Genomic DNA, 22,915 nt, shown 5'->3' on the forward strand with positions numbered 1-22,915 from the left:
AGTGGATGGTCTTGGGGATCCATCCATCTGCAGGTCCGGCGGGCCTCCCGCAGGACGACCAGCGCAGACGTGTTTCCGGTCTCTCCACGCCCTATTTAGCAGTCTTGGGTTTGCGACTGGGGCCGACACCTTCGAGAAGCCTGCTTCTTATGGAAAGACAAGAAACGGGAATGATGTCTTGCGGCTCTTACTCGATGAAATCCTCCTTGGTTTCTGGCCAAAGTACCGGCGGAGCTGGAAAAGGTAGCTCCCGAAACCATGCTTGAAGCCAAACAGATCTCATTTGACAGAGTGCCCATCAGTCCATCATGGATACTCTGTCCGGTAGAGAATGCAGAGAAAAGAAGCTTTTCACATCCGTGATCGAGTTTTCTCAAGCCCTGGTGATATTTTCACGGTCGAATTTGGGCACGATCATATCTGCCACTATCAGCCAAGGTACCTGGCCACGTATTCTGAGCACCATTTGGGTTTTGCAACGATCAAGTCGATGAGAGCGACCGAGTGTACTGAAAACAAGTGCATGCAAGCTGCAGTGGTTCTCGGCGATGCGTCATTACAGAAACTAGCATGTTGAAAACAGTCTGAATAGATAGAAAAGTTGCCCATTATATCGTCGCATCCGATGACTCGGCCGAAACATTGATCCGCTGGACATTGTGGCAGGACCTAACCTATGGATCGAGGGCCCCGTGTCCATCACCCTGGAACGGCAATCCAAGCCCCCAAAGCTATCTCTCCCTAAGTGGAGAAAAGGGACAACAAAGCATGTAGCAATCCAAGACCTTCCAGCTGCATCTCGTGCTAGCGACACAGTTGACCTTCAAAGAACCATGTTGAAGTGATGACTGGGTTCAAGCTTTCGGTGTTAGCAAGCTGGGCCGGCAGGCAGCTGAGCCTGGAAAGAAGCGCGCTCTGACCAATCACAGGGGTCCGTACCAGCTCCACGCGGAACTTTCCAGCTTCGCGTCTGTCGCCTCGTCGCAACTTCAACCTCAGAGATCACGACAAATCATACTTGCCCCCTCAACTTCGCGCTCTGCATGTTCTCAAATTTTCATCCCCGCCTGACCCACGATAAGCTATTTTTGCTCATATCATTGTAAAACCGTATTTAAGAAATTTTCAAACTTGTAGCCTCCAACCCCGATAGAAACCTATCAAACCTCCTCCAAACCGATCCCACGACACCGCGATGAACAATCAAGGCCAAGCGGCCCAGCAAGGTGCTGCGGCCGGTCAGGCTGGACCTGGAGCCCAGCGACAGGCTCCAATGTATCGACCCGAGATGATGCGAAACCTCCCGATCCTCAACGATGAAGAAAAGGCAAAGTACGAGCGCGGCCTTCGTCAGCTTTGGAACCATTTCGAGAACCACCCCGAAGACTCGGCCCAGCATCAAGATGCCAAGAAGAAAATCCAGGACTTCACCAAGATGCTTCTGAATAAGCTTCAGCAGCGTAGGTTGCAAGTCCAACAACAGCAGCAAGCCCAGCAGGCTGCACAGCAACAGCAACCACAGCAAGCCGGCCAGCAATCTCAGCCGACCCAGGCTGCTCAGGCGCCGACGCCCCAGCAGCAACCCCAACAGGCACAGCCGCAAGCTCAGCAGCAGAACGCGAGCCAGAATGCAGGCGGCGTGACTGTCAAGACAGAGCCAAAGACTGAAGGCACACCGTCGGCAACCGCAGAGCCGGCACATGCCCCCACACCAGCGCCCGCTCCCGCCGCCGCACCGACTCCCGCGGCTGCCCAACAGCCACAGTCGACCCCTTCCCAATTCCCGGAGCACATTCTGGCGCACATCCGCCAGATGACATTCAACCCGCCCATGACGATCTCCGAGAAGGGCGCCGAGGCGGCGCAGCGATGGTCGAACGACTTCAAGGCCAAGTACTTGAGAGCGTTGATGCAGATGGACAACAATGGAAACCAGATGAAGCGCATCGACACCATCATCAAGGAGAGGCAGGACAGGGGATCGCCGTACAGCCCGGAAGAGCTGAAGCAGATTCAGATCCGCCGAGAGCACGCTCACAAGATGTACCAGGAGGCGCACAAGTTTGTCGACGGTTTTCGTAAGAGTCAAGAAAACATCAACAAGCAGCGTGCCGCCCTCGCTGGCCAGGCTGCTGCTGGTGCTCAAGGAGCTGCTCGGCCACCGCAACCGCAGCAACAAGCTCAACAGCAGCAGCAGCAAGCTCAGCAACAGGCCCAGCAGCAACAGCCGCAACCCAGTCCGGCCGTGGCTGCCGCGCAGACTCCTGCGACCCAGGCAGGTGCGCAGGCCAGCCCGGTGCCTGCCCAGGCGGGTACTCCCTCGATGCAACCCCAAAATACGGCGGTGAATGCGGCTATCGAGGCTGCGAAAAATCAGCAAATGGCAGCTGCCGCCGCCGGACGTGCAACTCCCCAAAACCAGCAGGCGCAACAGGCACACCAGGCCCAGCAACAACAGCAGGCGCAACAACAGGCGGCTCAACAGCAAGCGCAACAACAACAACAGCAGCAGCAGCAACACCAGGCACCTGCCCAAGCTCAAGCGCCCACCCCGTCGGCTCCCACTCCGACTACTCAACCCGCGCAACCTCAACAACCTGCTACTGTCGCACCGCAGCAACACCAGCAGCAGCAAGCCATGGCTCCCCAAGGTCAGCAACAGCCTCACCCTCCTCCCGTCAATACAGCCATCGCTTCCGTATCTGCTGGAGGCGGACTTCCCTCGGCAGGCACTCCCACCCAGAACCGCGTCGCGACTCCCCAGTCTGCCGCTCCTCTGGCGAATGGCCAAGCTCTCTCGCACTCTGCTGCAGTCTCGCGCGCAAACCAGCGTGTCAACTCACAGGTTGCGATTCCTATCCAGCAACAGCCTAACAACACCCCCGGATCTGCCGGCGCACAAGGAGTCATCATGGGTGCCAACAACCAGCATGCCCATCCGACTCAGCCCACGCAGACACTGCAGTCCAAGCTCCCGATTCCCAAGCAGCTTCCCGAAAAGGCGACTGCCGTCCCGCAGCCTGTCGCAATGAGCGGTGGTGCTGGAGCAGGCCGCCCTACCTATACCGGAGGTAGTGGCATTGCCGGTGGCGTCATGGGCCAGCCCGCGATGGCCAAGATTCCAGCCTACCAGCATGAGGCCGAAGGCGACCACGTTCTCAGCAAGAAGAAGCTCGATGAGCTCGTCCGTCAGGTCTGTGGCGGAACCGGCGAGAGTCAGGACAACAACATGTTGATGCCCGAAGTTGAAGAGGTACGTTTTCGATCAACAAATTATGAGCTACAATTCTGACATCATTCCAGAGCGTCTTGACCATGGCTGACAGCTTCGTCGACAATGTGCTCGAGACCGCCTGCCGCAACGCTAAGGAGCGTGGATCTAAGGTTCTCGAGATTCGCGATATCCAGCTCGTGCTTGAGCGCACCTACAACATCCGTGTGCCCGGCTACTCATCCGACGAACTGCGTGCTGTTCGCAAGTTCCAGCCTTCCACGGCCTGGATCACCAAGATGAGCGCCATTCAAGCGGCAAAGGTCACCTCCGGTAAGGGCGAGTAGGACCAGCCTTCCCAGGAACCAAAGTCGGCGATGAAGGACAACAAGAAGAAGAAGAAGAAGCGCAACCCTAACATGTGTGGTGTGGCCAAGAGTGTCCGATTCTTCGAGGACGAAGAGGGAGATTGCAGTGAGGGAGCTTCGTCTCGCGGAAGCTCCCCAGTCAAGGGTTCAACCAAGGCCGCCACCGGCTCCAAGGGCTCTAAGAGCATGGCAACCAAGTCTCCCTCGAAGAATGGCACTCCTACCAAGGCCTCAACGAAGAGTGGTACTCCGGTAAAGGCCAGATCGCAAAAGTCTCCTTCTCCTGCCAAAAAGGCTACACCTCAGAGCCAGCCTCAAAGCCAGACTCGGCAGCAGATCGGTGGCCCGGAGCTGATTCAGTACCCTGTCGCAGACGACGGCCAAAATGGCTCTTTCGCCCAGCCTCGTGACAACATCTCGATGGAAATCAGCTGGAAGTAGTAGGCCAAGGATCCCATTTCGTACATCGCTTGCGCACTTGGAATTATCATGGTTTTTATGGCACGGATTGGAGGACATGATGAGGCGTTTCGGGAAATACAGGTGGTCCTTTGGCGACATTTCAACGTCGTGGTTGCTACGAGACACCTTTTTCAGTGTAGGCTATACCCAAAATTGATCACAAATTAGGACGCATCCCATCGAAGTGAAACAGGCTTGACTGTAATAAGTATATGCATGCCCTGTTCTGGATCATGTTCAGCAACGTGGATGCCATGAGTAAGCTAGGTCACGACATCGTCCAGCTGGTACCAAGCGGCTACATGGACGTCGCCGGGCCGCCCGGACGTCAGCAAGGGAGAGAACAGCAAGGTCCGGATTCGGTCGGAGATCACAAACAGACATGCAGGTGGCGCCGCATTTCGTACATGGTCTCTCATCTTTGGACGAAGGCAGAGAATGTTGTATTTTTCGTCTAGAAGGACGAATCTGGGTTCAATATGCGATGGCCCTTGGGTGTTCACGTTGGGCATATTGGGCTAAAGCTCAACACGAAGGTGATCGAATTGTTAACGCAGCCATAAGATGGGGAGGGGAGCTCAGTCGTATGCTGAGTAATAATGATAGCAGTCGGTCGTTGTCGAGGGCGATGGTCGAGTTGTGCAAAGACGGGCTTGTGAATAATTACATAATTCCAGCTGAGAGCTGCACAAGTGGCACGAAAGCAAAAGGGCAGGCAGGCACAGGCAGGCAGCATCGACAACGTCACTCGCGCCTGGGACCCGTGTGGCCTTTACTTCCCGTTCGGTTTTGGGGATGGTGCTCCACGGTCCCAGCAGGCCCGGCATTCTCACTCGCTTAGCTAAGGTACAAGAGGGGTACAACCAAGTGCGTCGGATTTGCACCTAAGCTAGCGTGACTCACGTGTACACATCCCACCCCAACAGAGTACCGTGACCTCTGCTAGGTGTCGTCGCCCCAAGGGCCTGAGTGCTGCAGCAGCAGCAGTAGCCCAAGCCTCAGGTGTTCAATCTTTGAGCTCTCCTCCATCGAACCTTCTTGCATCACGAGGCAAACGGCCAAACAACAACCACCCATTCCCATCAGCGAACGCCGACTCCGACAGAGCTCCGGCCTCCAACTGCGTACACTCTCCACCTCCGACCTCTGTCACCTGACTTTCCCACCCAATCCTGCCGGTACGAGACACCTGACGGGGCTCCGTATCTACGCAAAACAACACCCACCTTACTCCCTCTTCCCCGGGCGCGACATCACGACCGATAGCCGACCGCTGCCACCCCAGACGGCACCCGGAACACTTCCACATACACATCTACAGCTGGCCCACTTAGCAGACATGCCGGGCAAAACACCCTCGCGCAACGGGAAGGAGCCCCTCGAGAACGGCGTCCAGAACAACAAGAAGGACGAGGCAAAGAACAAGAGCAAGAAGGCCGCCAAGGACGGCGACGAGGAGATGACTGTGGTCGTCCCCCCTTCGAAGAAGGCTGCCGCTCCTTCTGGTGACGTTGATGGTGACGTTGAGATGGGTGATGAGGGCAAGGATGAGGCAGAGGTTACGGTCGACCCTGTGGTGCAGGCTGTGGCAGGTACGCAATGCTGCTTCACATTCGAATAGAATATCTACGGTGCACTACCGTCTGAAGCTTCTTACTGACGAAATAACTATGAACAGAAATCAAGAGCAACTTTGCTCTGCTAGATCGCGCCGTCGTTCTCTTCGATGCCAGATTCACCCTCCGAGCTCTGCGGTCAATCTCGACCATCCGCAAGCGCCTGACCCCCGACATCATTGCCCAGGTTATCGTCGAGACCTTCCCCGCGACCGTCGCCTCCGGAAATGTTGCCAAGCAGCTTCTGGTTGCCATCGGCCGCGAGAACGTTCCCCTGGGTCGCTCTAGCGGTCCCGAGATGGAAGTCGACAGCGAGCCCGCGAAGACGGCCAAGAACGGCCAGAAGAAGGAGGCAAAGGAGATCATCCCGGAGATTGACATCTTCCTCGGCATTCTAATCCAGGTCCACCTCTACGACTCGAAGCAGTTCCAGCTGGGAGCCGACTTCTCCAAGCAGCTCACTGACCGCATCCACAACCTCAACCGCCGCACATTAGACTCCCTCTCCGCCAAGGTCTACTTCTACTACTCAATGTTCTGCGAGAACCTTGCGCCTCAGCCATCGTCTCCCCAGTCCCCGATCGTTGCCATCAGGCCAACGCTGCTCGCTGCTCTGCGTACTGCTGTTCTCCGCAAGGACATCGATACGCAAGCTTCGGTTATCGTGTTGCTGCTTCGCAGCTACCTGCTGACGTCCCACATCGCGCAAGCCGATCTCCTCGTCTCCCACACCCAGTTCCCTGAGAACGCTGCCAACAACCAGGTTGCCCGTTTCCTGTACTACCTGGGACGCATCCGCGCTATCCAGCTCAGATACACCGAGGCACACGAGCACCTTACGGCCGCGACCCGTAAGGCCCCCTCAAGCGCCGCCGCCGTCGGCTTCTCCCAGACCGCCACCAAGCTGCTGCTTGTCGTCGAGCTGCTGATGGGTGACATCCCCGAGCGCTCCACCTTCCGCCAGCCTACCCTCGAGCTGGCTCTGCACCCCTACTTCCTCCTCGTCCAGGCCGTTCGCGTCGGTAAGGTGCAAAACTTCGAGACGATCATTGCCGACCACGCCGATACCTTCCGTCGCGACGGCACCTACAGCCTGATCCTCCGTCTCCGCCAGAATGTCATCAAGACCGGAATCCGCATGATGTCTCTGTCATACTCTCGCATCTCCCTGCGCGACATTTGCATTCGTCTCGATCTCGGCAGCGAGGAGTCAGCTGAGTACATTGTCGCCAAGGCCATCCGCGACGGTGTCATTGAGGCCACTCTGGACCGCGAGCACGGATACATGAAGAGCAAGGAGGTCGGCGACGTCTACGCTACGCGGGAGCCCGGTGAAGCCTTCCACGACAGAATTCGCGCGTGCTTGGCTCTGCACGACGAGAGCGTCAAGGTACACTGATTCCATGTCATTTCTCTGACAATTTGCTAACCCAACCTCTCCAGGCTATGCGATTCCCCATGAACCAGCACCGCCTCGAGCTTAAGAACGCCCAAGAAGCACGCGAACGCGAACGTGAGATGGCGAAGGAGATACAGGAGGGTGACCTGGATGAGGACGATCTCGGTGGCGACTTCGAGGGCATGTAACAACTCTATCTTCTACTGTGTTGTTGTCTTATCAACTCTTTTGCCGATGCTTACCTGCCCGGCCCATTTCCCCACCTTGTCGCTACAACCTTCAACAAAGTGGCATGGCGGATGGAGATACCGCAGAACAGGTTCTTGGTTCAGTAATCAAAGGATGGCGGCGCTGGGGACGGTGTGTGCCTTACCGCAAACGACTCAAGGGCGGTGATGATAGACTTTTTTCCCCTTGATTTTTCCCTGTGATTGCGGGCATGCGTGCAGGCAATGGTGATGGCGGTTGGTGGGGTCCCCGATGAGGGGTCCGGCGATGGACGTGTACGTGTTTGAGCGGGGTCGCGTGCGGCTTCGCTGTGTACTAGATAACGCAAGACATGTGGTTGCCGTTCATTTTGAGGATCTCGTGGTGGCTGTGATGTCTGTGATTCCTAAGAAAGCGCGAGCCGATGGCCTGTCGGTGAAGTGTCATTTTGATATTTCGTTCCCCTCGTGCCCATCACGCCACGCGCAGCAATATCCCCCTATTTCTCGGCGTATAAATTGATTCCGAGCACGCAACTGGAGGGTGAAACGGCCAGATTGAAGCAACAGGCTTCAGAGTCATGCCCATGTAGCAGATGTCGGGGAGAAGTGGTTGGACACACTGGCGTCGTGTTTGTCTCATTGCAACCTCGCATGATGATGACGCTGTCATTTTGTCTGGGCTGGAAGATGAATCCGTTCTGTGTTGGATCCATTTTATAGTTGGCTCTGGCGAGATGTTCCCGGAGCTGGAACACGTAATGAATACTGCCAAGGGAAGGTTGACTAGAAATGAGGAGAAAGGTTGGCACAGCTTTGGCAGTCTCTGGATTGGATCGATGACAGTGTGGCCAGCAGGGGATTTGAAGAGCCTAGGTTTTGATCGCTATGTTTTGGAAGCACAATCCCTTGTTTTGAGCTGTCCCGCAACAGATAAGCACGAATCTTTTAATTGGCCTTGAGAAATCAGATGATGACTTCTCGGTGGTTTTCAATAGTTGACACTTTGTTGCGGTGCCCGAGAAACAACCGTCATTCTGTGACTTCCTTGAAACCGACCTTGAGTTTCTACGCCGCCACATCATCTTTGGGCGCGAGGATATATTAGACGGCTTTTCAACTGTGACGCAGCATTGAAAGGTTTGCATAATCAGGCGGGACCGGGTCATTTTGACTCTACTATGCGAGCTCTTGCTTTTCGCATAGGAAGAACACAAGGCCGCGACGAACTACGCCTCACAGGGGTTGACTCCAAAGTCATACAAGAGTTTGTATGGTATTGAGAATACTCCCAACATGATAGTGGAAGTGATGGAAGCCGGTATGAATACACGAGCAATGTTGTCTACATAGATGGGGGTTGGTGAGGGAAGAATAATGACAAGACTTGTTAACATCAGCCATTGCCCGAAGATGCTCCAACGCGACCGATTAAAAGTCGATTTGCGTTGGATAATCAAGCGCCAGTTCGGACATGTTCTGGGGCAATCTATATGTGAATGCTTCTTCCCTTCTGACTTTTCCTTCGCAGTTTGCCGCCTGGAGGCGCACCTTGTTGACAGCCGTATGACCCTGACGGGGAAATATGTGGAGGATCACAGCGTAACCGCTATGGCTAATCCAGGGGTTATATGAAGGGGGCTTTTGAGCCGCTTCTGTCAGCTTGGCAAGGCGGCGAAATTTATATTTGTTCATGTCCTCATGGAGCTTGTTGCCGATGCTGATGGTCCGGCTTCCGAGAAACTGAGCAGCTGACAGCGTTGACTCCATCTTGGGGTACTACAGTTTTGGTCGGCCAAGATATTGCTGTACGTAGGTATTTATTAATATCTGTCTTGTGGCTCTAACCTTTCTCCTCTTCATGTATACTTGGGGATTAGCCCACGGCTTGGGCGGTGTCGGACGACATTGAGGTCCTCTTTCAATTACTTACGAACGAGCTCTCATGTTGAATATGCCACATATCTCTCGTATACCCACGAAACGTGGATGGGCTCTGCTAGCGAGCTGTAGGGGGTAGTATGATTGTTTGGTGCGATGCCTAAGAGCCAAGAAGGGTTGGCGTCGGAATACCTGTTGCGCTTAGGCATATTAATCGCGGCTAGACACTTCTCGAACAATCTATTTCTTGAGATAGCCCGGTAGATATAACCAAATTCGGTTTGTATACCAACATGTGACAGACGGGAAACTGGCCATAAGATGACATAGCGGTGCTGTTGAAAAGACATCCGCCACTGGCTACCGGCTGTTCAGAGCGTGTCGGATGTTCGCGTTATCCAAGAGATCAACGTGTTTTCATTCGACAGAGTTCTTGAATAACTCAGAAGCAAACGTCTTTTGGAGATTTCGTTCAATACAGTAACAATGACGATGACGATGAGGAGTGGCGGCATTTAAGTAGGACGACTGGCAAAACTCGAAGGATATACCACTTTTAAAAGTGGAGAGGCACTTCAAATGCATCCGGGTCTTCGTCGGTATTTGATGAAAATTTGGAACGTTTCATACCAACTCAACGGTTCCGCCAAAAGAATCGAAACTTACACGGATGCGAATATTGGCAGAGATTGTATTACGGAGATCCATTACACTATGTAAGATATGCATGATCTAATTGACGACTGCCGGGCCGATCAAACCTATTCCAACATCAAAATGAGTGGAGATGGAGGTTGTTGCTTTCGCATGTCCCCAGTTAAGCAGCCGCTGCTGGCTTCTCCGGCTTCCGTCCGTAGACAGACCAGCTTGATGACCTTTGTTAGCGACTCTTATCGTCAGACTTCTTCGGTTGGCTGGGCTTACATAGAGTAATATGCGTGGATGCTTCGGTCATCCTGTTCCTTACGATTTTGTGCCATCAACACCAACACCTCCTCTCTGGTCCAGCCAAGGATTCTAGTCAACGGGGCCATGCAGATGGACTCCCAGCCTTCGTGAATGTTCTCGTTTTGCCAGACGCCGAGCTCTTTGTGACGTCTCTCCCTCGGCCAGCTATTAGTAGGCCACTTGTATTGCTGTAGCCTGATGTCAACAAATCCAACATCAGCTAGGAGAGATTTGAGTGCCTTGACGTCCTGATAAGGACGTCCAATGATTTGAAGGGCCTCCTGAATCAACGCGCTAGTTTTAACGAGAGTATGGTCCGGCTTCAAGGTTCCGTCATCGGAGAGTGGCATCAAGTCAATCTCGTTCAGCTCAAGATAGCCACCAGCGTTCAGGTTGCTGTATAGAAAGGGGTCAGCACAGCTCCCAAGTAGTAGCTTGACGCAATTGATAGGTACTAACTTGTAACACTTCTGTATGTACTCCTTCCAATCACTGATAGAAGAGTTCATCATTCGGCTGTGGATATAGTCGAAGGGCTTAGAGAAAGTCCACGGCTCCTCCAAATCGTCGATCTCGAACTTTACATTCGGCGGTTGACTAAACGTTTCAGCCTAGTCCATGTGACAACATGTCAACCGCCCCATGAAGTAGTACAAATACTCACAATTCTGGGAAGTTGGCGGACAAGTCGATACCGCGAACTTCGGCTTCAGGGTGTTCATCGGCGAAATCTATGGCCCATATTCCTGTGCCGGTTCCAACATCAAGAACATGCCCTACCTTCGCCCCCGGGTCGTTTGGAGGGGCATTGCCCAGTCTGTCATCGAAAGTGAGCAAAAACATCGTATGTTGCATGTCTGAGTCATTGTTAGAGCTTTGTAAAAAGGTATCTGGCTTATCTGGTAACGGTACCGAGTCTATCGCTCTCTCTTTCATCGTTTGGCAAGTTGTATTCTAAGTCAGTTTAGCTTTGCAATGCATGAGAATGAGATCAGTGCTTACTGCCGTCCTTGTATCTATGGTAGGTCCTGCCATTCTCAACACGGTAATCGAGCATTGATGCGGTCACACTCGCGGTTGACGAAAGTATGCTTTGCTAAAAGAGCATCAGAATGAACATCTCGAGCTATCATGACCCGTGTTACTGAGGGCAGTCACTGACGTTTTCAATCGTCGAGGCGCCATCTCCCTGCAGGGCAATGTCAGTCATAAGATCTCCCATATTCAATGGCGCAGAAGTTACCTCATCTTCAGCTTCGATTGTCACAGTGCGATCGAAAACACTGTCCTGGCCAGCTTCGGGTGAGCCTGGTACGGCTCCACTGTCATCGTTTGCGTTCGACATGCCGATAGAACCAAGACCAGGTTTCCTATTGTGATTCTATGGATAATTTGGTGTCGGGTGGCAACGAAGGGTCGTGTTGGGGTCAAGACGACTGGGAAAGCGGGACGAAGAAACCAACCCCAGAGACTGGACAGGGAACGATCACATTTTATTGCCAACAGCCAGCCCCTCTTCCGAATTTGGTCAATGCAGGCGCATACAAGCGAGGCCTTGTCCATATGTTGACATGGATGGCCCACTCTCCGCGTGATAACAAATATGACCCATCAGAATGAAGCCCGAGGGACTCGGAATGCAGGGGTGCGAAGACCCGATCCCATGTCACTGTGCCAAGCTGAAGAACCAGGATGGAGGTTCAGAGGCTGGCCTGCCGCCTCCCTGGTCATTCAACGTCCGGAAGCGTGGATCGTTCTGAGGTGCAGGCCATTGTTGGTCGTTCTGGATAAGTATTTTTGTTTCTCTTTTCTTGCCCAGCCGCTTGTGCCGCTGGAACACGTCCGGAGAAGTGTCCACGTTTAAGGATGAGCAGAAACACAGGCCTACGAATAGTAATCCCGGAGAAGCCTGCATTTGTCCATCGGCGACTTCGCATTACATTCAGATGTTACATTGGATGTAACTGAGATTTTGCACGCAAGAAGAATCGCCGATAAGCTTGTTGTGGGCACATACCAAGGGAAGCCAAAGTTCAATATCTGTTCGCGGTCTCCCAATCAGTGTCTAAAACATTGCAATTGACACGTGTATCTCTATGGAAATTCAGAGACTGCAAGGTCTCAGGATGAAAAAGCCGCCAACTAAGAATCGCCACCGGTCTTGGGAAGCTTCCTGCCGTAAATGGTCCAGCTAGGAGGAGTGTGTTAGTAGACGGACGTAACCCTCAAAGTGAGTGAAACTTAGTAACTCACATCGGGAAATAGGCATGAATGTTGCGATTGTTGAAGTCCCGGCGATTCTGGGCCATCAAAACGGTGACTTCCTCCTTAGTCCAGCCAAGCGCCCTCGTTAGAGGCGCCATACATATAGCTTCCCATCCCTGGAAGAGATTCTCATTCTGCCACTGCCCAAGTTCCTTGTATTTCTTTTCTTTCGGCCAAGGGTTAACAGGCCATTTGAAGAGTTGCATCGTCACGCCATCGAAGCCTGCTTCCATCATCATGGACTTAAGATCAGGGGGGTATATATACTTGCGGCCAGCATTGGTCGTAGCCTCCAGTAGTAGATTGCCCGTTTTCATAATGGAATGTTCCGGTGTCAGAGTTCCATCGTCAGATAGAGGGATACAATCGATCTCAATGAGTTCAAGGTAACCCCCATGGCTCAAGTTGCTATCCACCGTCGTCAGTCGCCCGGTCCTCTCAAGCAGATACTCGACTTACTCATAACATTTTTGAATATATACTTTCCAGTCACTGATTGAGGAATTCATCATTCGACTATGAATGTAGTCAAAGGGCTCCGTCCAAGTCCAAGGCTCTTCGAGATCATCAATCTCAAATCGCACGTTAGGAGCGGTGCTGGAAAGGTCAGTCAGCCATTCTTATCAACGCAGGCTCAGAAGTTGTAACTTACAATTCAGGAAACACGGCTGAAAGATCAAATCCGCGCACCTGGTGAAAGTCAGAAACGACATTGAGTGTTCGCAAGATTCGTTTCTGGACCGACCTCCGCTTCAGGGTGCTGATCCCCAAAGTCCATTGCCCAGATTCCGCTTCCAGTTCCGACATCGAGAACGTTCTTGACCTTGGCGCCAGGGTCATTTGGGGGAGCAGTTGCAAGCCTTCCGTCAAAAGTTCTGATGAAGAGGTTGTGCTGCAGGTCTGTGCTTGATGTGTTAGATTGGCTACGCAAGTACTCATCAACACATGGAACGGGAATGCTGACCGAGCCTGTCAACCTCTCTATCGTCATTTGGAAGCATGTATTCTAAGGAATGTTTTGTCAGAACTCTGGCCATGAGTCAATTTGAATGTGCAATACGTACTCCCTTCTTTGTACCCATGGTAAGTCCGCCCATTCTCTTGTCTGTATTCCAAGACTGAGCTAGTCACGCTAGAAGTTGACAAACCAACACTGCTCTGGAAAGGAAGAATCAGCTACCAGTTGACATATAGGAAGCGTCGTTTCGACCACTTACAGCTGTAATCGATGCCGCATCATCATCCTGGTTCTGCGACACGTGATTAGCTACGCACACCGCACGGCGAAGGCTCTTGAGGTGGCTGTACCGGTTGTTCTGCAGGAGCAGCGACCGCTTGATTCGCATCCTCGTCGGGAGCGATTTCGACCTGGTTGTCGTAGACAATGCTGGGCTGAGCATCTGACACTCCCGTGGTGGCGTTGGAAGCTGACATCCTGGGGATGAACGACGAAACAAGCTCTCCAACCAACTGATACTTTTTCTCGATCTAATGAAGAGGCAGTCGCGCGAGTGAGGAAACCCAAGATGATTGACCGACTCGATTGACCAAACTTGCTCATTCCAGGTAGGACAAACAGTTATTTGGCTGGCCACTAAACCCCTCTTCTTGGCTTTGTGTACTGTTTGTAATCGTATGCACGTTTGCAAAAGCCCTGCAGTTTATCGGGTCCTTCTGCAACGGAAGTCTTTCTTGAAGGGGAACATCGTCCTCGTACTGGGGCGAATGAGGCCCTGCAAGCTGGAGAGAAACAAGGGTCTCGTAAGACTGCATGCACATGTGGCATTGTTTTCAACTGTAAGTGGAAGCAGTTTCGTTGGTACAGCCTGCTAAACCCCGATTAGAAAATGCTTTTGGGGCACGAGGTTCCAACGGCAGGTTTATCGCCCAATCGCTTAGCCAACGGGGACAGCGGAATGCAAACCCGCCGCATGGGACGGAGCAGGCAATTGTTGTGGGGACAGAGACCCAGTTCACATCGGAGAAGAGTCCGCCTCCGTGATGCCAAGAAAACAACATAGCCAGCCTGATGTATTGCTACCCGCCGTATTCGTACGGATAAGACATTCAGCCCGAATTGCTCCCTCTGAACACTGGGTCACATAGCTGTCTTGAGACGTTCGGGTGCTGGGAATGCGGAACATCGAATTTCGACAGATCCTTCGATGAAGCCGCATCTAAAAGGTGGCATCTGTCACTTTGATGAACAATTTGCTATTTGAATAGGAGATAGCTTAAAAAAGCCACGCAAATCCCTTGCGATAGATCTTGACAATGACGCCCTTCTTCCCTGTCGCTGCCTCCTTCTCTCTCCTCGCCGTCTCCACTAGAGCCTTTTCTTCCGCCACGGTCTCTTCTGGCACCCCGGTTACGAGATCCGCCGTCTTGGCCCGAACACGATGCGATTTCTTGACGAATTTATAGCCGAATATGCAGATCAGATAGACTGGGATGCCGATGTACTGCACGATGAAGCTCTTGTAATCGAAGGTGCCGACGAATACCTCAATGCCCTTTGTGAGGGTGAGAACGATGAGAAAGCTGAGAGCGATGTATGATCCCAAAGTGCCAAAAGGAGCACGGTAAGGGATGTAGGCAGGGTCGATCTTTTGGGCCTCACGGGCTCTGCAGAAGAAGATATGGGATATGAGAATGGAAATCCAAGTCAGAAGTCCTGAACCAATTAGCATGCGTGCAGTCATCAAATGTGTTCCGATACTCACCGAACACCGTAACGATACTCGTAAGGTTGTTGAACACCGTTGCCGCACTGGAACTGACAGACATGTACGCCAAGCCACAGAATGCGCCGCAGAGGGCCAAAGATACAAAGGGCACACCGGCCTTGGTTGTACGCGTGAAGATTCGAGGTGCCTTTCCGTCAATTGCGATGCCATACAGCGTACGGGATGAGATGTAGATATCCGAGTTGGCAGCTGAAAAGACAAATACCACCAAACAGCCATTAATGACATGATCGAGGCCTTTGATCTTCGCGATCTTGATGGCCACGACAAACGGAGATGCAGCCGCACTAGTCTTCGCACCGGCAGCAAAGGCGAGGTCTTGGCTATCGTAGGGAACAACAAGTCCCAGCAGAAAGACCGAGATCACATAGAAGAAGACAATACGAAGGAAGGTAAGGCGGACGGCTTTCGGCATGCTTAGTCGCGGATTCTTGGCCTCGCCAACCGTGACACCCACCAGCTCGGTACCAGAGAAGGCGTACACAGCTGCGACCATCGCGCTCCATACACCAAGCAACCGGCCCTTATCACCATTGACCTTGTGTTCCGCAAATGCTCCCGGATTGGACCAGTACCTGAACCCAGGGCGATCGCCAGTTGGGCCGCCACCAACTGCAAGAATAAAGAGCAGGAAAATGACACCAATCATTATCAACACCTTCAATGACGACAACCAGAATTCGAACTCGCCGAAAGCTTTGACGCTGACGCTGTTGATGACAAGAATGAGGACGAGGGCGATGGTAATGAAGACGGCCGGGCTAACACGATCACCGACCCAAAACTTCATAATGAGAGCGAATGCGGAGAGTTGGTTCGGAGTTGCGAGGAGGTACTTGAAGAAGTAGGAGTAACCGGTGGCGAAGCCCAGAGCAGGGTCAACGAAACGGGTTGCGTAACCACCGAAACCGTGGGATAACGGCATGTAGGAGATGATCTCGCCGAGTGCTGCCATGACGAGAAAGACTATGCAGCCGACGATGGAATAGTCTATGAGTATTCCAGCAGGGCCTGTCTTGACGAGGGCAGAGCCACTGGGTAAATGTTATCAAGAGTCGTGAATCTCTAGGCGACAAGAAGTCCGGGATGAGACTCACGTTCCAATAAGTAATCCTGTTCCAAGCGCGCCTCCCAAGGCAATCATGGTAACATGACGAGTCTCAAGACGTTTGTGTAGGTCATGACCTGGTTGGTTTGCCGGATCCTGCACCTCGCCAACCTTTGCGCTTTGTTGGCGAGAGAGGCTCTCCATGGCTGCGGGCTCTAGCTTCTCTTGGCCCATGGTTCGATATTGTCGCCAAATTTGAAGTCAAAAACAGGACCGAGTTGATGGAGGGTGGGAAAACTGAGACTGTTAACGTCTTGTGCAATTGAGTTGTACTTCAGGACGAAGGCTGGGACGCAGCTCTAGCCTTTAGGGCCCATAGGCTGAACTGTTGAATTGGGATAGTAGGAGTTATACGAAAGACACAGATCTTCATAGTTTCTTTTAGTTAGTCTTTGACACCCCAAACTTGGTCCTTATCTCAACCCCGTGGGTCCGGGGTAATGGTTCGGTAGTGGGTCCCGAAGCTTGGGAAACGCGGGGAGAGCCCTCGGTTCGTCGTCCCGCGCTTTGTGTCAGATAACCCACTCACTCGGCCAGGCCCCTATCTGAAGCTGGTCTTATACTACTCGTGGATGTACTGCTTTGGTTGATAACAAGATGTCTCCTGACACGAAATGGTCAGGTTGCGGCGAAGATGCCCCAACCGGGAAAGAAGTCACCGCCCATAGACTCCACCAGAAGTCGCGTTCTCTAGAAACTTCCAGATACCTATCTCCGTAAAACCCAGTTGTCCTATCCTTGTCACAGAAGCATATTTCCTATTTGATCATAGCGCATTCGTCATTTGGCATCAGCTGTGGTTCTGTTAAGCTAACAAATTTCGGAATGAATCATCCTAGGGCATATTCGAGGGCCTATCATAGAAGTTCCCCGCCGAAATCGAAGTCTTGCGGAATCGTATCTGTCCATAGCCAGCTTCCCGCAAGCTGATCGTCGCCAAAAGTAGACATGTTCGGTTCCCAGTCTAGCAGCCCCGCAATGGACAACATCTGCTCTGATGCCAGACCATTGACTGTGCTGCCGGTGGCTGGACCACGGTCCTGTAGAACACCACTATCCGAACCTCCGCCAGAGTTCACTACTAAATGTCCCTCATTTCTGTCGGATGCCGCTACCGGCCTTTCAACCTGCGACTGTGTCAAACGTAACATCTCTTGTAGCTTTTCTAGCTCTTCTTTCCGGAACCGAGCAACAACGTTGCCACGAGCAATCATCGTGTCCAATATTTCGAAGGCATCTTTCATATGGTTGCCTTCTCGGTCGGGAAGGCCTGGAATGGAAGTCATGAGCTTGAGTAAAAACGCAGATGAGAAAGTTTGTTCCAGGTCAAATGGCAGAAATGTTTCTACAGATAGTCAGGTTACTGATAGCAAGACTGGTGATAAATCGAAGGCCATCTACCGAGAAGATGCTGAGTTTGCAACGTTGACAGTATGCGAAGAGACTTGGTCGCTGAATCGGAAGATGTCTTAAGAAGCGCCTTGATCGGACTTGCCAGATTTCGTTGGGAGTGATCCCTTCTTGCTAGAACGTCTTGTAGTAGACACATTAACAGAGGTCTTGTTGCGAGGACCACACACTATGGATGTCAGATGAATCAAAACAGATACTGGACGGTGATGACGAAATACCTGATGGTAACACAGGTTGAGGGTTGCGGAGACTCGTGAGGCAGGCTCCGAGTTGTTTAACTTGAACTCAAATCCTGCTGTGAGTTGTGGAGCGAGTCTCGCCATGTCTCTGAGAACTTCTTGAATATTTTTCAGAAATGAAGGGTCGAGCTTGCCGTCCACCCCGTAGACGGCTGTGAGATTTTCAGTTGCGTTCAAGCTGAAGTTTTGTGGAAGAGGCCTCACTGTTTAAAACCTTGGCATGGAGCTTCGAAAGAACGACATGAAGACTCAAAGCCTTGTATTTCTGTACAGCCGGGTCTGACCGAGGTAGATGGACAGTGATGTCGCTGTCCTGGATCGAGTTCGGAGCGCCCATTAATGATGACAGCTTTCGATCCAAAATGTAAATGGTCCACCAGATGCACCGCAACCTATTGGCCTCTGCATCACTTAGGAGCCCTTGGAGAGGCTCACGATGCAGTCCCTGTGTCATGGCGATACGAAAAGCCTGGCCAATCTGCCTATGTCATGAGTAGGACATCCGTCAGGTAGAGGTGCTTGACATACATAGGTGTAAGCACTATTGCGATGATCAACAGACTGCAAATATAGAGCGAGACAGCATAGTATCTCCACGGACAAGACCGGGTCTTGATAGAGACCGTGGGCATCGGGCAGAAGTTCAAGGGCTCTGGTGACAAGACTGCTGCCTGGGGGTCTTTGATCTGGCGTCCCTGGCACGAGTAAAGCTTTGCCGAAAGCCATGATGAGAAGAAATTGGATGTACCACAGTCGATCACCTGCCTCGGGCTCTGTGTTGGGGCCTTTCCGATAAAAGTCATATAACCCATGCATGAAAGAGTCTTCGTCAAACAGATGGTACGTCTGGCCAAGGTGAAACTTGACCGTATTGGTGAGATAGAGGGCGTAATCGAGAGACGGAATGTCGACTGTAGGACGTGGAATAAGTTCTCGGGAGGATGGCCAGTCTAGCTTGAATGCCTGCGCGTCAACATTCAATGGAAGCTCTGGTGACTCGCGTTGGCCAAGATACCCCTGGATCATGCTCAGAACCTGTCGGCTGTACGCCCAAGTTGATGAAGGGCCAAGCCATCCTGAAGCAAATTAGTTATTCGTTCCCATGAAGTATCTTTCATAAACTCACGCCTTCTCCCGTTTGAATCTGTCAAGAACCTGGATGCACCACTTGCAAGGGGGTTTCGCATAACAGGAAAACCTCCATGACGCCGCTCATCGAGGTCGCCACCGCCCACAACAGTCGTGCCATCATCCACCGCGAACACATCATGCGTCGATGCTCGATCATGTGCCCCAAAATCTCCCGCTGGAGTAGGGCTTTGTTGTGTATCTAACATGCCTCCTTAGCTTCAGGTATGATGGAACTAATAGTGGCCATACTAACCACGACGTCCGTCGTCGTCCACGGGGGAAGTTGATCGGTTTACCCGAGATCGCTTGGATGCTGGCGAAGGCTGAAGATGACCATCGACACCATACCCGGACTTGCGTTTGAGTTCATTTAAAAACCTTTGATTCCGGTCAGAGGGAATCACGGGCAGGGGCCGGCAGCCGCCTACCTCTCAGACACCACCACTTTTCTGTCTTCCCTATCGAACACGCACTCGGTTGCGCGACGGATGCAGTTTGTACAAGGCTCCGAGCCTGAGCACTTGACCTTCCTTTCACGACACCTTAGGCAGCTTGGTAACGTCAGCGTAAGATTCCAAGGAGCGTACGTGTGGCATAAGATCCAGCAGGGGGACTGACGCATTGCTTGATCGTTTGCTCCGCGCACTTGCGTTTCCATGATCGGCTTCGTTTTCCGCCAAATTGATGGGACTTCCTCCTTCGCCAGTCATGATGCAAGATTCAGCGGCGATACCATGGATCTCTACTCATACAGGTGTTCACATGGTAAAGCGCGGCTATCTGGCAGCATGATGCATCACAAGAAGTGAATGGCGTTGGTGAGATTGCGACCGTGTGCGCTGTCAGAAGCTGATCATCCGCTAAATTTCAACGAGCCACACCTGTTGTGGCTCGCCCCAGTTCCATTTTGCATCTGAACTAGCGCATCCTTGTACGAAGAGGACAAGTCTAAAGTCATTTTCCACGGATATCGCTGTTTAGTGCCCATGGCCTGGGATTGCAATCCGTAGTTCGTCCTCTTGCATTCAACTCTGAACAGGTCATCTCCAGGATCTTCCAGACGTAGTCAGTCATCTCGGGGAAATTCGTGTGTGTAAGCACTCCATAGCTCTCAAAGGCAGTACCAGACAGAATCAACTATCATTTGATGATGGGGCACCCAATGATTACAGGGTTTAGGCCTGTGGGGAGGCTCGGTCTGCTGTGCCGAAAAAGCTGCCAGGCCTTTTCGTATCCTCGGCCCCTCATCCCGCACGCCTGTGTTCGCTCCACGGGGCGGGTTTGCTTTCCGAATTAGAGCTACTTGGGAACACATCAGACTGACAACAGTCTTCAAATTCCGGCTCTCGGCTTCAATTGATACGCACATTCATGCCCGCTCGCGATACGACTGGTTTTCTCTTATTGATAGGCTTGAGTTGGGACTTTTCATGAAGTCCTGGTCTTGCAAGATGTGAGGGCCAAACGTACTGCAACGCAACGTCATCTTGACGGGCATAGCACATGAAGGGCGTTTAGTATTTATGTCAACTTATTATGTACGCAGAAGATAAAAATATGTACAGACTGCATGTACGTCCACTTTGGGCTTATTGGATTGTCACCAGAACCGATGCGCAGAACTGTGGTGTCATGTGCGAGTCTTGTCGCTCAGCAATTGCCAGAAGCCTTGAACTGCGCCTTCTCGGTGGTGCCTACGTTATTGATCACAACTTGCTTCCCGTTGCTACAAGTGACACGAACGCTGACAGTGTCAACGTTGAAGCCATCACCGCCACTTTTCTGCCAGTAGTTGTAGTCTTGGCGAACGGTACTCTGCCAGGTCTTGCCACCATCGGCACTGACTTCGAACTTGGTGACGGGATAGTTGTGGTTCATGACTTGCATGGAGAACCTGCATCGGGTGTGAGGGTTAATTGAGAGATGGGCAGAAAGATGACAAAGAGGAACGTACCACCACTTAGAAGTGCCCTCCTTATTGCGGACAACTATGGGTGTGGTAATCCCGCACGGGACTTGTTCCCACTGCACTTTAATCTCCCCCCTGTTCGGGTCGTCAAGCTTGGCAAACGCATCGGGGAAGAGATCAAGCTGCCCGGCTCCACAGCCTTGAGGGCACTTGTCGACGACCTGGACCCCTGTCAGTTGAATTCATCGAATGACCGCATTTGGTGAACTTACCATCACCTTGATGGTATTTCCCTTGGGACCCTTGACGTTAAGGCAAGTACCGCAGTTGCCGTTGTAGTTGGTGTACGATAGAGCAGTACCAAGCACGCTGGAGGGAAGAGTGTAGCCAGAGAATAGGCAATTTCCTCCATTCAAGTTTCCACCGTACCAAGTAGCAACGGCACTGGTTGCAGCTGCGTTCGTGCCCTGAATCATGACGGCAAGGGCCGCACCGACGGAAAGACTGTGCATCTTGGTATAGAGTGTAAAGAAGAATGATCCTATTGAATGATTATGAAGAATAAGATGAAGAGCAAAGGAAACAGTTTTCCATAGTTCAGCAGCCAGGTTCTTTTTATGCGGGAATTTGGGTATCAGGGTCCTGCCCGTGATGACAATAAGAAACCCAAATCGAGAAGGTCACTGAGGGCCACAAGGGATGCGAGGGTGAAGGCTGGTCACGGGCGATGATCCCACAGGAGGAGACAAGTTCAAATCCTTCAATCTATCCGCGTTACCCCTCGGCATGTTTGGGTATCGTCTTCTAAGAGGTCGAGAGTCTAGTGTCAATCAGAAACCCGCTACTCCCACTCGGCATCCCTCCTGACAACCTTGGTGAGACTCCATGTCGCAAATCTGCATTGTAATTTGCCAGGGTTAAGCCAAGAACGCGGAGTCAGCGGAAGAGTCGATATTGGAATGCCCCAGGTGGTGATGTGATATCGTGGTGCAGGCGGTCTCTTCGCTCGGGAACTGACGCTAGCCACGGCCCGTTATCGTCGGCTTCGGCTCCTTGCCTAATTTATGATGACATGGCTCTAAGGCTACATTCAGTAATGCCCGCGCGCCTGTCGTACGGTTCGTGGCAGGGCTACGATTTCTCCTTGGTGGGAAGAGGGTCGGTTTTGAATGGAATTCATTTAAAGTTTCATAGTTACACTAACACGGTTGAAACTAAACCAAAAACACGCGAATTCACCGTGAGTCCAGACCACAGTGGATTGAGGGCATGAGTCGTGGTTAAGTGGAATCATCCGTATTCAGACCATGAGAATCCAGCCTGGTCGTTCGCTGAATGTCCACTTTTGCTACCACCTGGACGGGCCCTAAGGTCGGTAACGCGGATTTGGGAGCTAGCGTCAAATGCCATCCCTCTTACTTTGCCATGCTGGGCTGAGAAACATGGATGACGGGTTGACAGGCCCTGACATCGGCATTACTGCATATTGGTACGCTGGGTAAAACGCTCCGAAGTGGTGGTCGGTACGCTTACACGCATCCTACTAGATGTCTCGGTGCCCGAGCATGTCTTGAGCCCGTCGCCGGACTGTCCGAGATAGATTAAAGCTGAGAACCCATGACCCTGGCTTTCGGAAGGCTGTTTTGACCAACCATTGCCCCTGTGAGTATGGCTTGTTGACTGTGATGAGATTCCGTTGTTGGAAAGGCATCTGGTTCGATTTGTGCAAGGAATTCATCGTGTGAAATATTGATAGTACGTCTTCGTTGAACTGGACCGCTTTTTCATGATGTACTATATTTTGCATGATATACTACAGCAGGTGCCCTGGAGACATCGCAATCAATCTTGGGTTTTTGGATGAGATAGCAAATCAACGGCGCGAATTTTGCACTGATTCAACTTTTGAAATACTTCACCAAATAAACGATCCATGTGTGGCTCTCTCAAAATCAGATAATGTATCTGGATTGGCCATTGGCAATTGAGAGTCTGGAGGGGACCTTGGCATG

General features: G+C 52.1%; 6 protein-coding genes across 6 annotated transcripts; 2 read left to right on the forward strand and 4 right to left on the reverse strand.

Moving 5' to 3' along the window:
* Positions 1–1,195: 1,195 nt before the first annotated feature.
* Positions 1,196–4,020, forward strand: GCG54_00005698 (Transcription initiation factor TFIID subunit 12; the record flags this gene model as incomplete). The annotated part of the gene is made up of 3 exons (XM_045405716.1): positions 1,196–3,253; positions 3,304–3,534; positions 3,595–4,020. The coding sequence occupies 3 exons, from the start codon at positions 1,196–1,198 to the stop codon at positions 4,018–4,020; spliced, it is 2,715 nt and encodes a 904-aa protein (XP_045264818.1).
* Positions 4,021–5,362: 1,342 nt separating this feature from the next.
* GCG54_00005699 (putative 26S proteasome regulatory subunit rpn3) lies at positions 5,363–7,244 on the forward strand (the record flags this gene model as incomplete). Its single annotated transcript, XM_045405717.1, has 3 exons — positions 5,363–5,633; positions 5,720–7,047; positions 7,101–7,244. 3 exons carry the CDS (start codon positions 5,363–5,365, stop codon positions 7,242–7,244), a joined length of 1,743 nt encoding a protein of 580 aa, XP_045264819.1.
* Positions 7,245–9,960: 2,716 nt separating this feature from the next.
* Positions 9,961–13,790, reverse strand: GCG54_00005700 (Secondary metabolism regulator LAE1; the record flags this gene model as incomplete). The annotated part of the gene is made up of 12 exons (XM_045405718.1): positions 9,961–10,009; positions 10,068–10,487; positions 10,551–10,688; positions 10,756–10,948; positions 11,094–11,182; positions 12,345–12,764; positions 12,816–12,953; positions 13,009–13,046; positions 13,102–13,256; positions 13,321–13,362; positions 13,421–13,514; positions 13,665–13,790. 12 exons carry the CDS (start codon positions 13,788–13,790, stop codon positions 9,961–9,963), a joined length of 1,902 nt encoding a protein of 633 aa, XP_045264820.1.
* Positions 13,791–14,590: 800 nt separating this feature from the next.
* GCG54_00005701 (Dicarboxylic amino acid permease) lies at positions 14,591–16,385 on the reverse strand (the record flags this gene model as incomplete). The annotated part of the gene is made up of 3 exons (XM_045405719.1): positions 14,591–15,030; positions 15,080–16,137; positions 16,201–16,385. 3 exons carry the CDS (start codon positions 16,383–16,385, stop codon positions 14,591–14,593), a joined length of 1,683 nt encoding a protein of 560 aa, XP_045264821.1.
* Positions 16,386–17,068: 683 nt separating this feature from the next.
* Positions 17,069–19,639, reverse strand: GCG54_00005702 (uncharacterized protein; the record flags this gene model as incomplete). The annotated part of the gene is made up of 8 exons (XM_045405720.1): positions 19,423–19,639; positions 19,248–19,372; positions 18,990–19,205; positions 18,392–18,939; positions 18,068–18,341; positions 17,843–18,015; positions 17,613–17,790; positions 17,069–17,556 (listed from the first exon to the last, which is right to left on the reverse strand). The coding sequence occupies exons 1-8, from the start codon at positions 19,614–19,616 to the stop codon at positions 17,069–17,071; spliced, it is 2,196 nt and encodes a 731-aa protein (XP_045264822.1). The 5' UTR covers positions 19,617–19,639.
* Positions 19,640–20,644: 1,005 nt separating this feature from the next.
* On the reverse strand, positions 20,645–21,415 carry GCG54_00005703 (uncharacterized protein; the record flags this gene model as incomplete). Its single annotated transcript, XM_045405721.1, has 3 exons — positions 20,645–20,888; positions 20,949–21,124; positions 21,176–21,415. The coding sequence occupies 3 exons, from the start codon at positions 21,413–21,415 to the stop codon at positions 20,645–20,647; spliced, it is 660 nt and encodes a 219-aa protein (XP_045264823.1).
* Positions 21,416–22,915: the final 1,500 nt, after the last annotated feature.

The sequence above is a fragment of the Colletotrichum gloeosporioides genome (genome assembly GCF_011800055.1).
Source record: "Colletotrichum gloeosporioides strain Lc1 chromosome Unknown consensus_41, whole genome shotgun sequence".
Lineage (NCBI taxonomy): Eukaryota > Fungi > Ascomycota > Sordariomycetes > Glomerellales > Glomerellaceae > Colletotrichum > Colletotrichum gloeosporioides.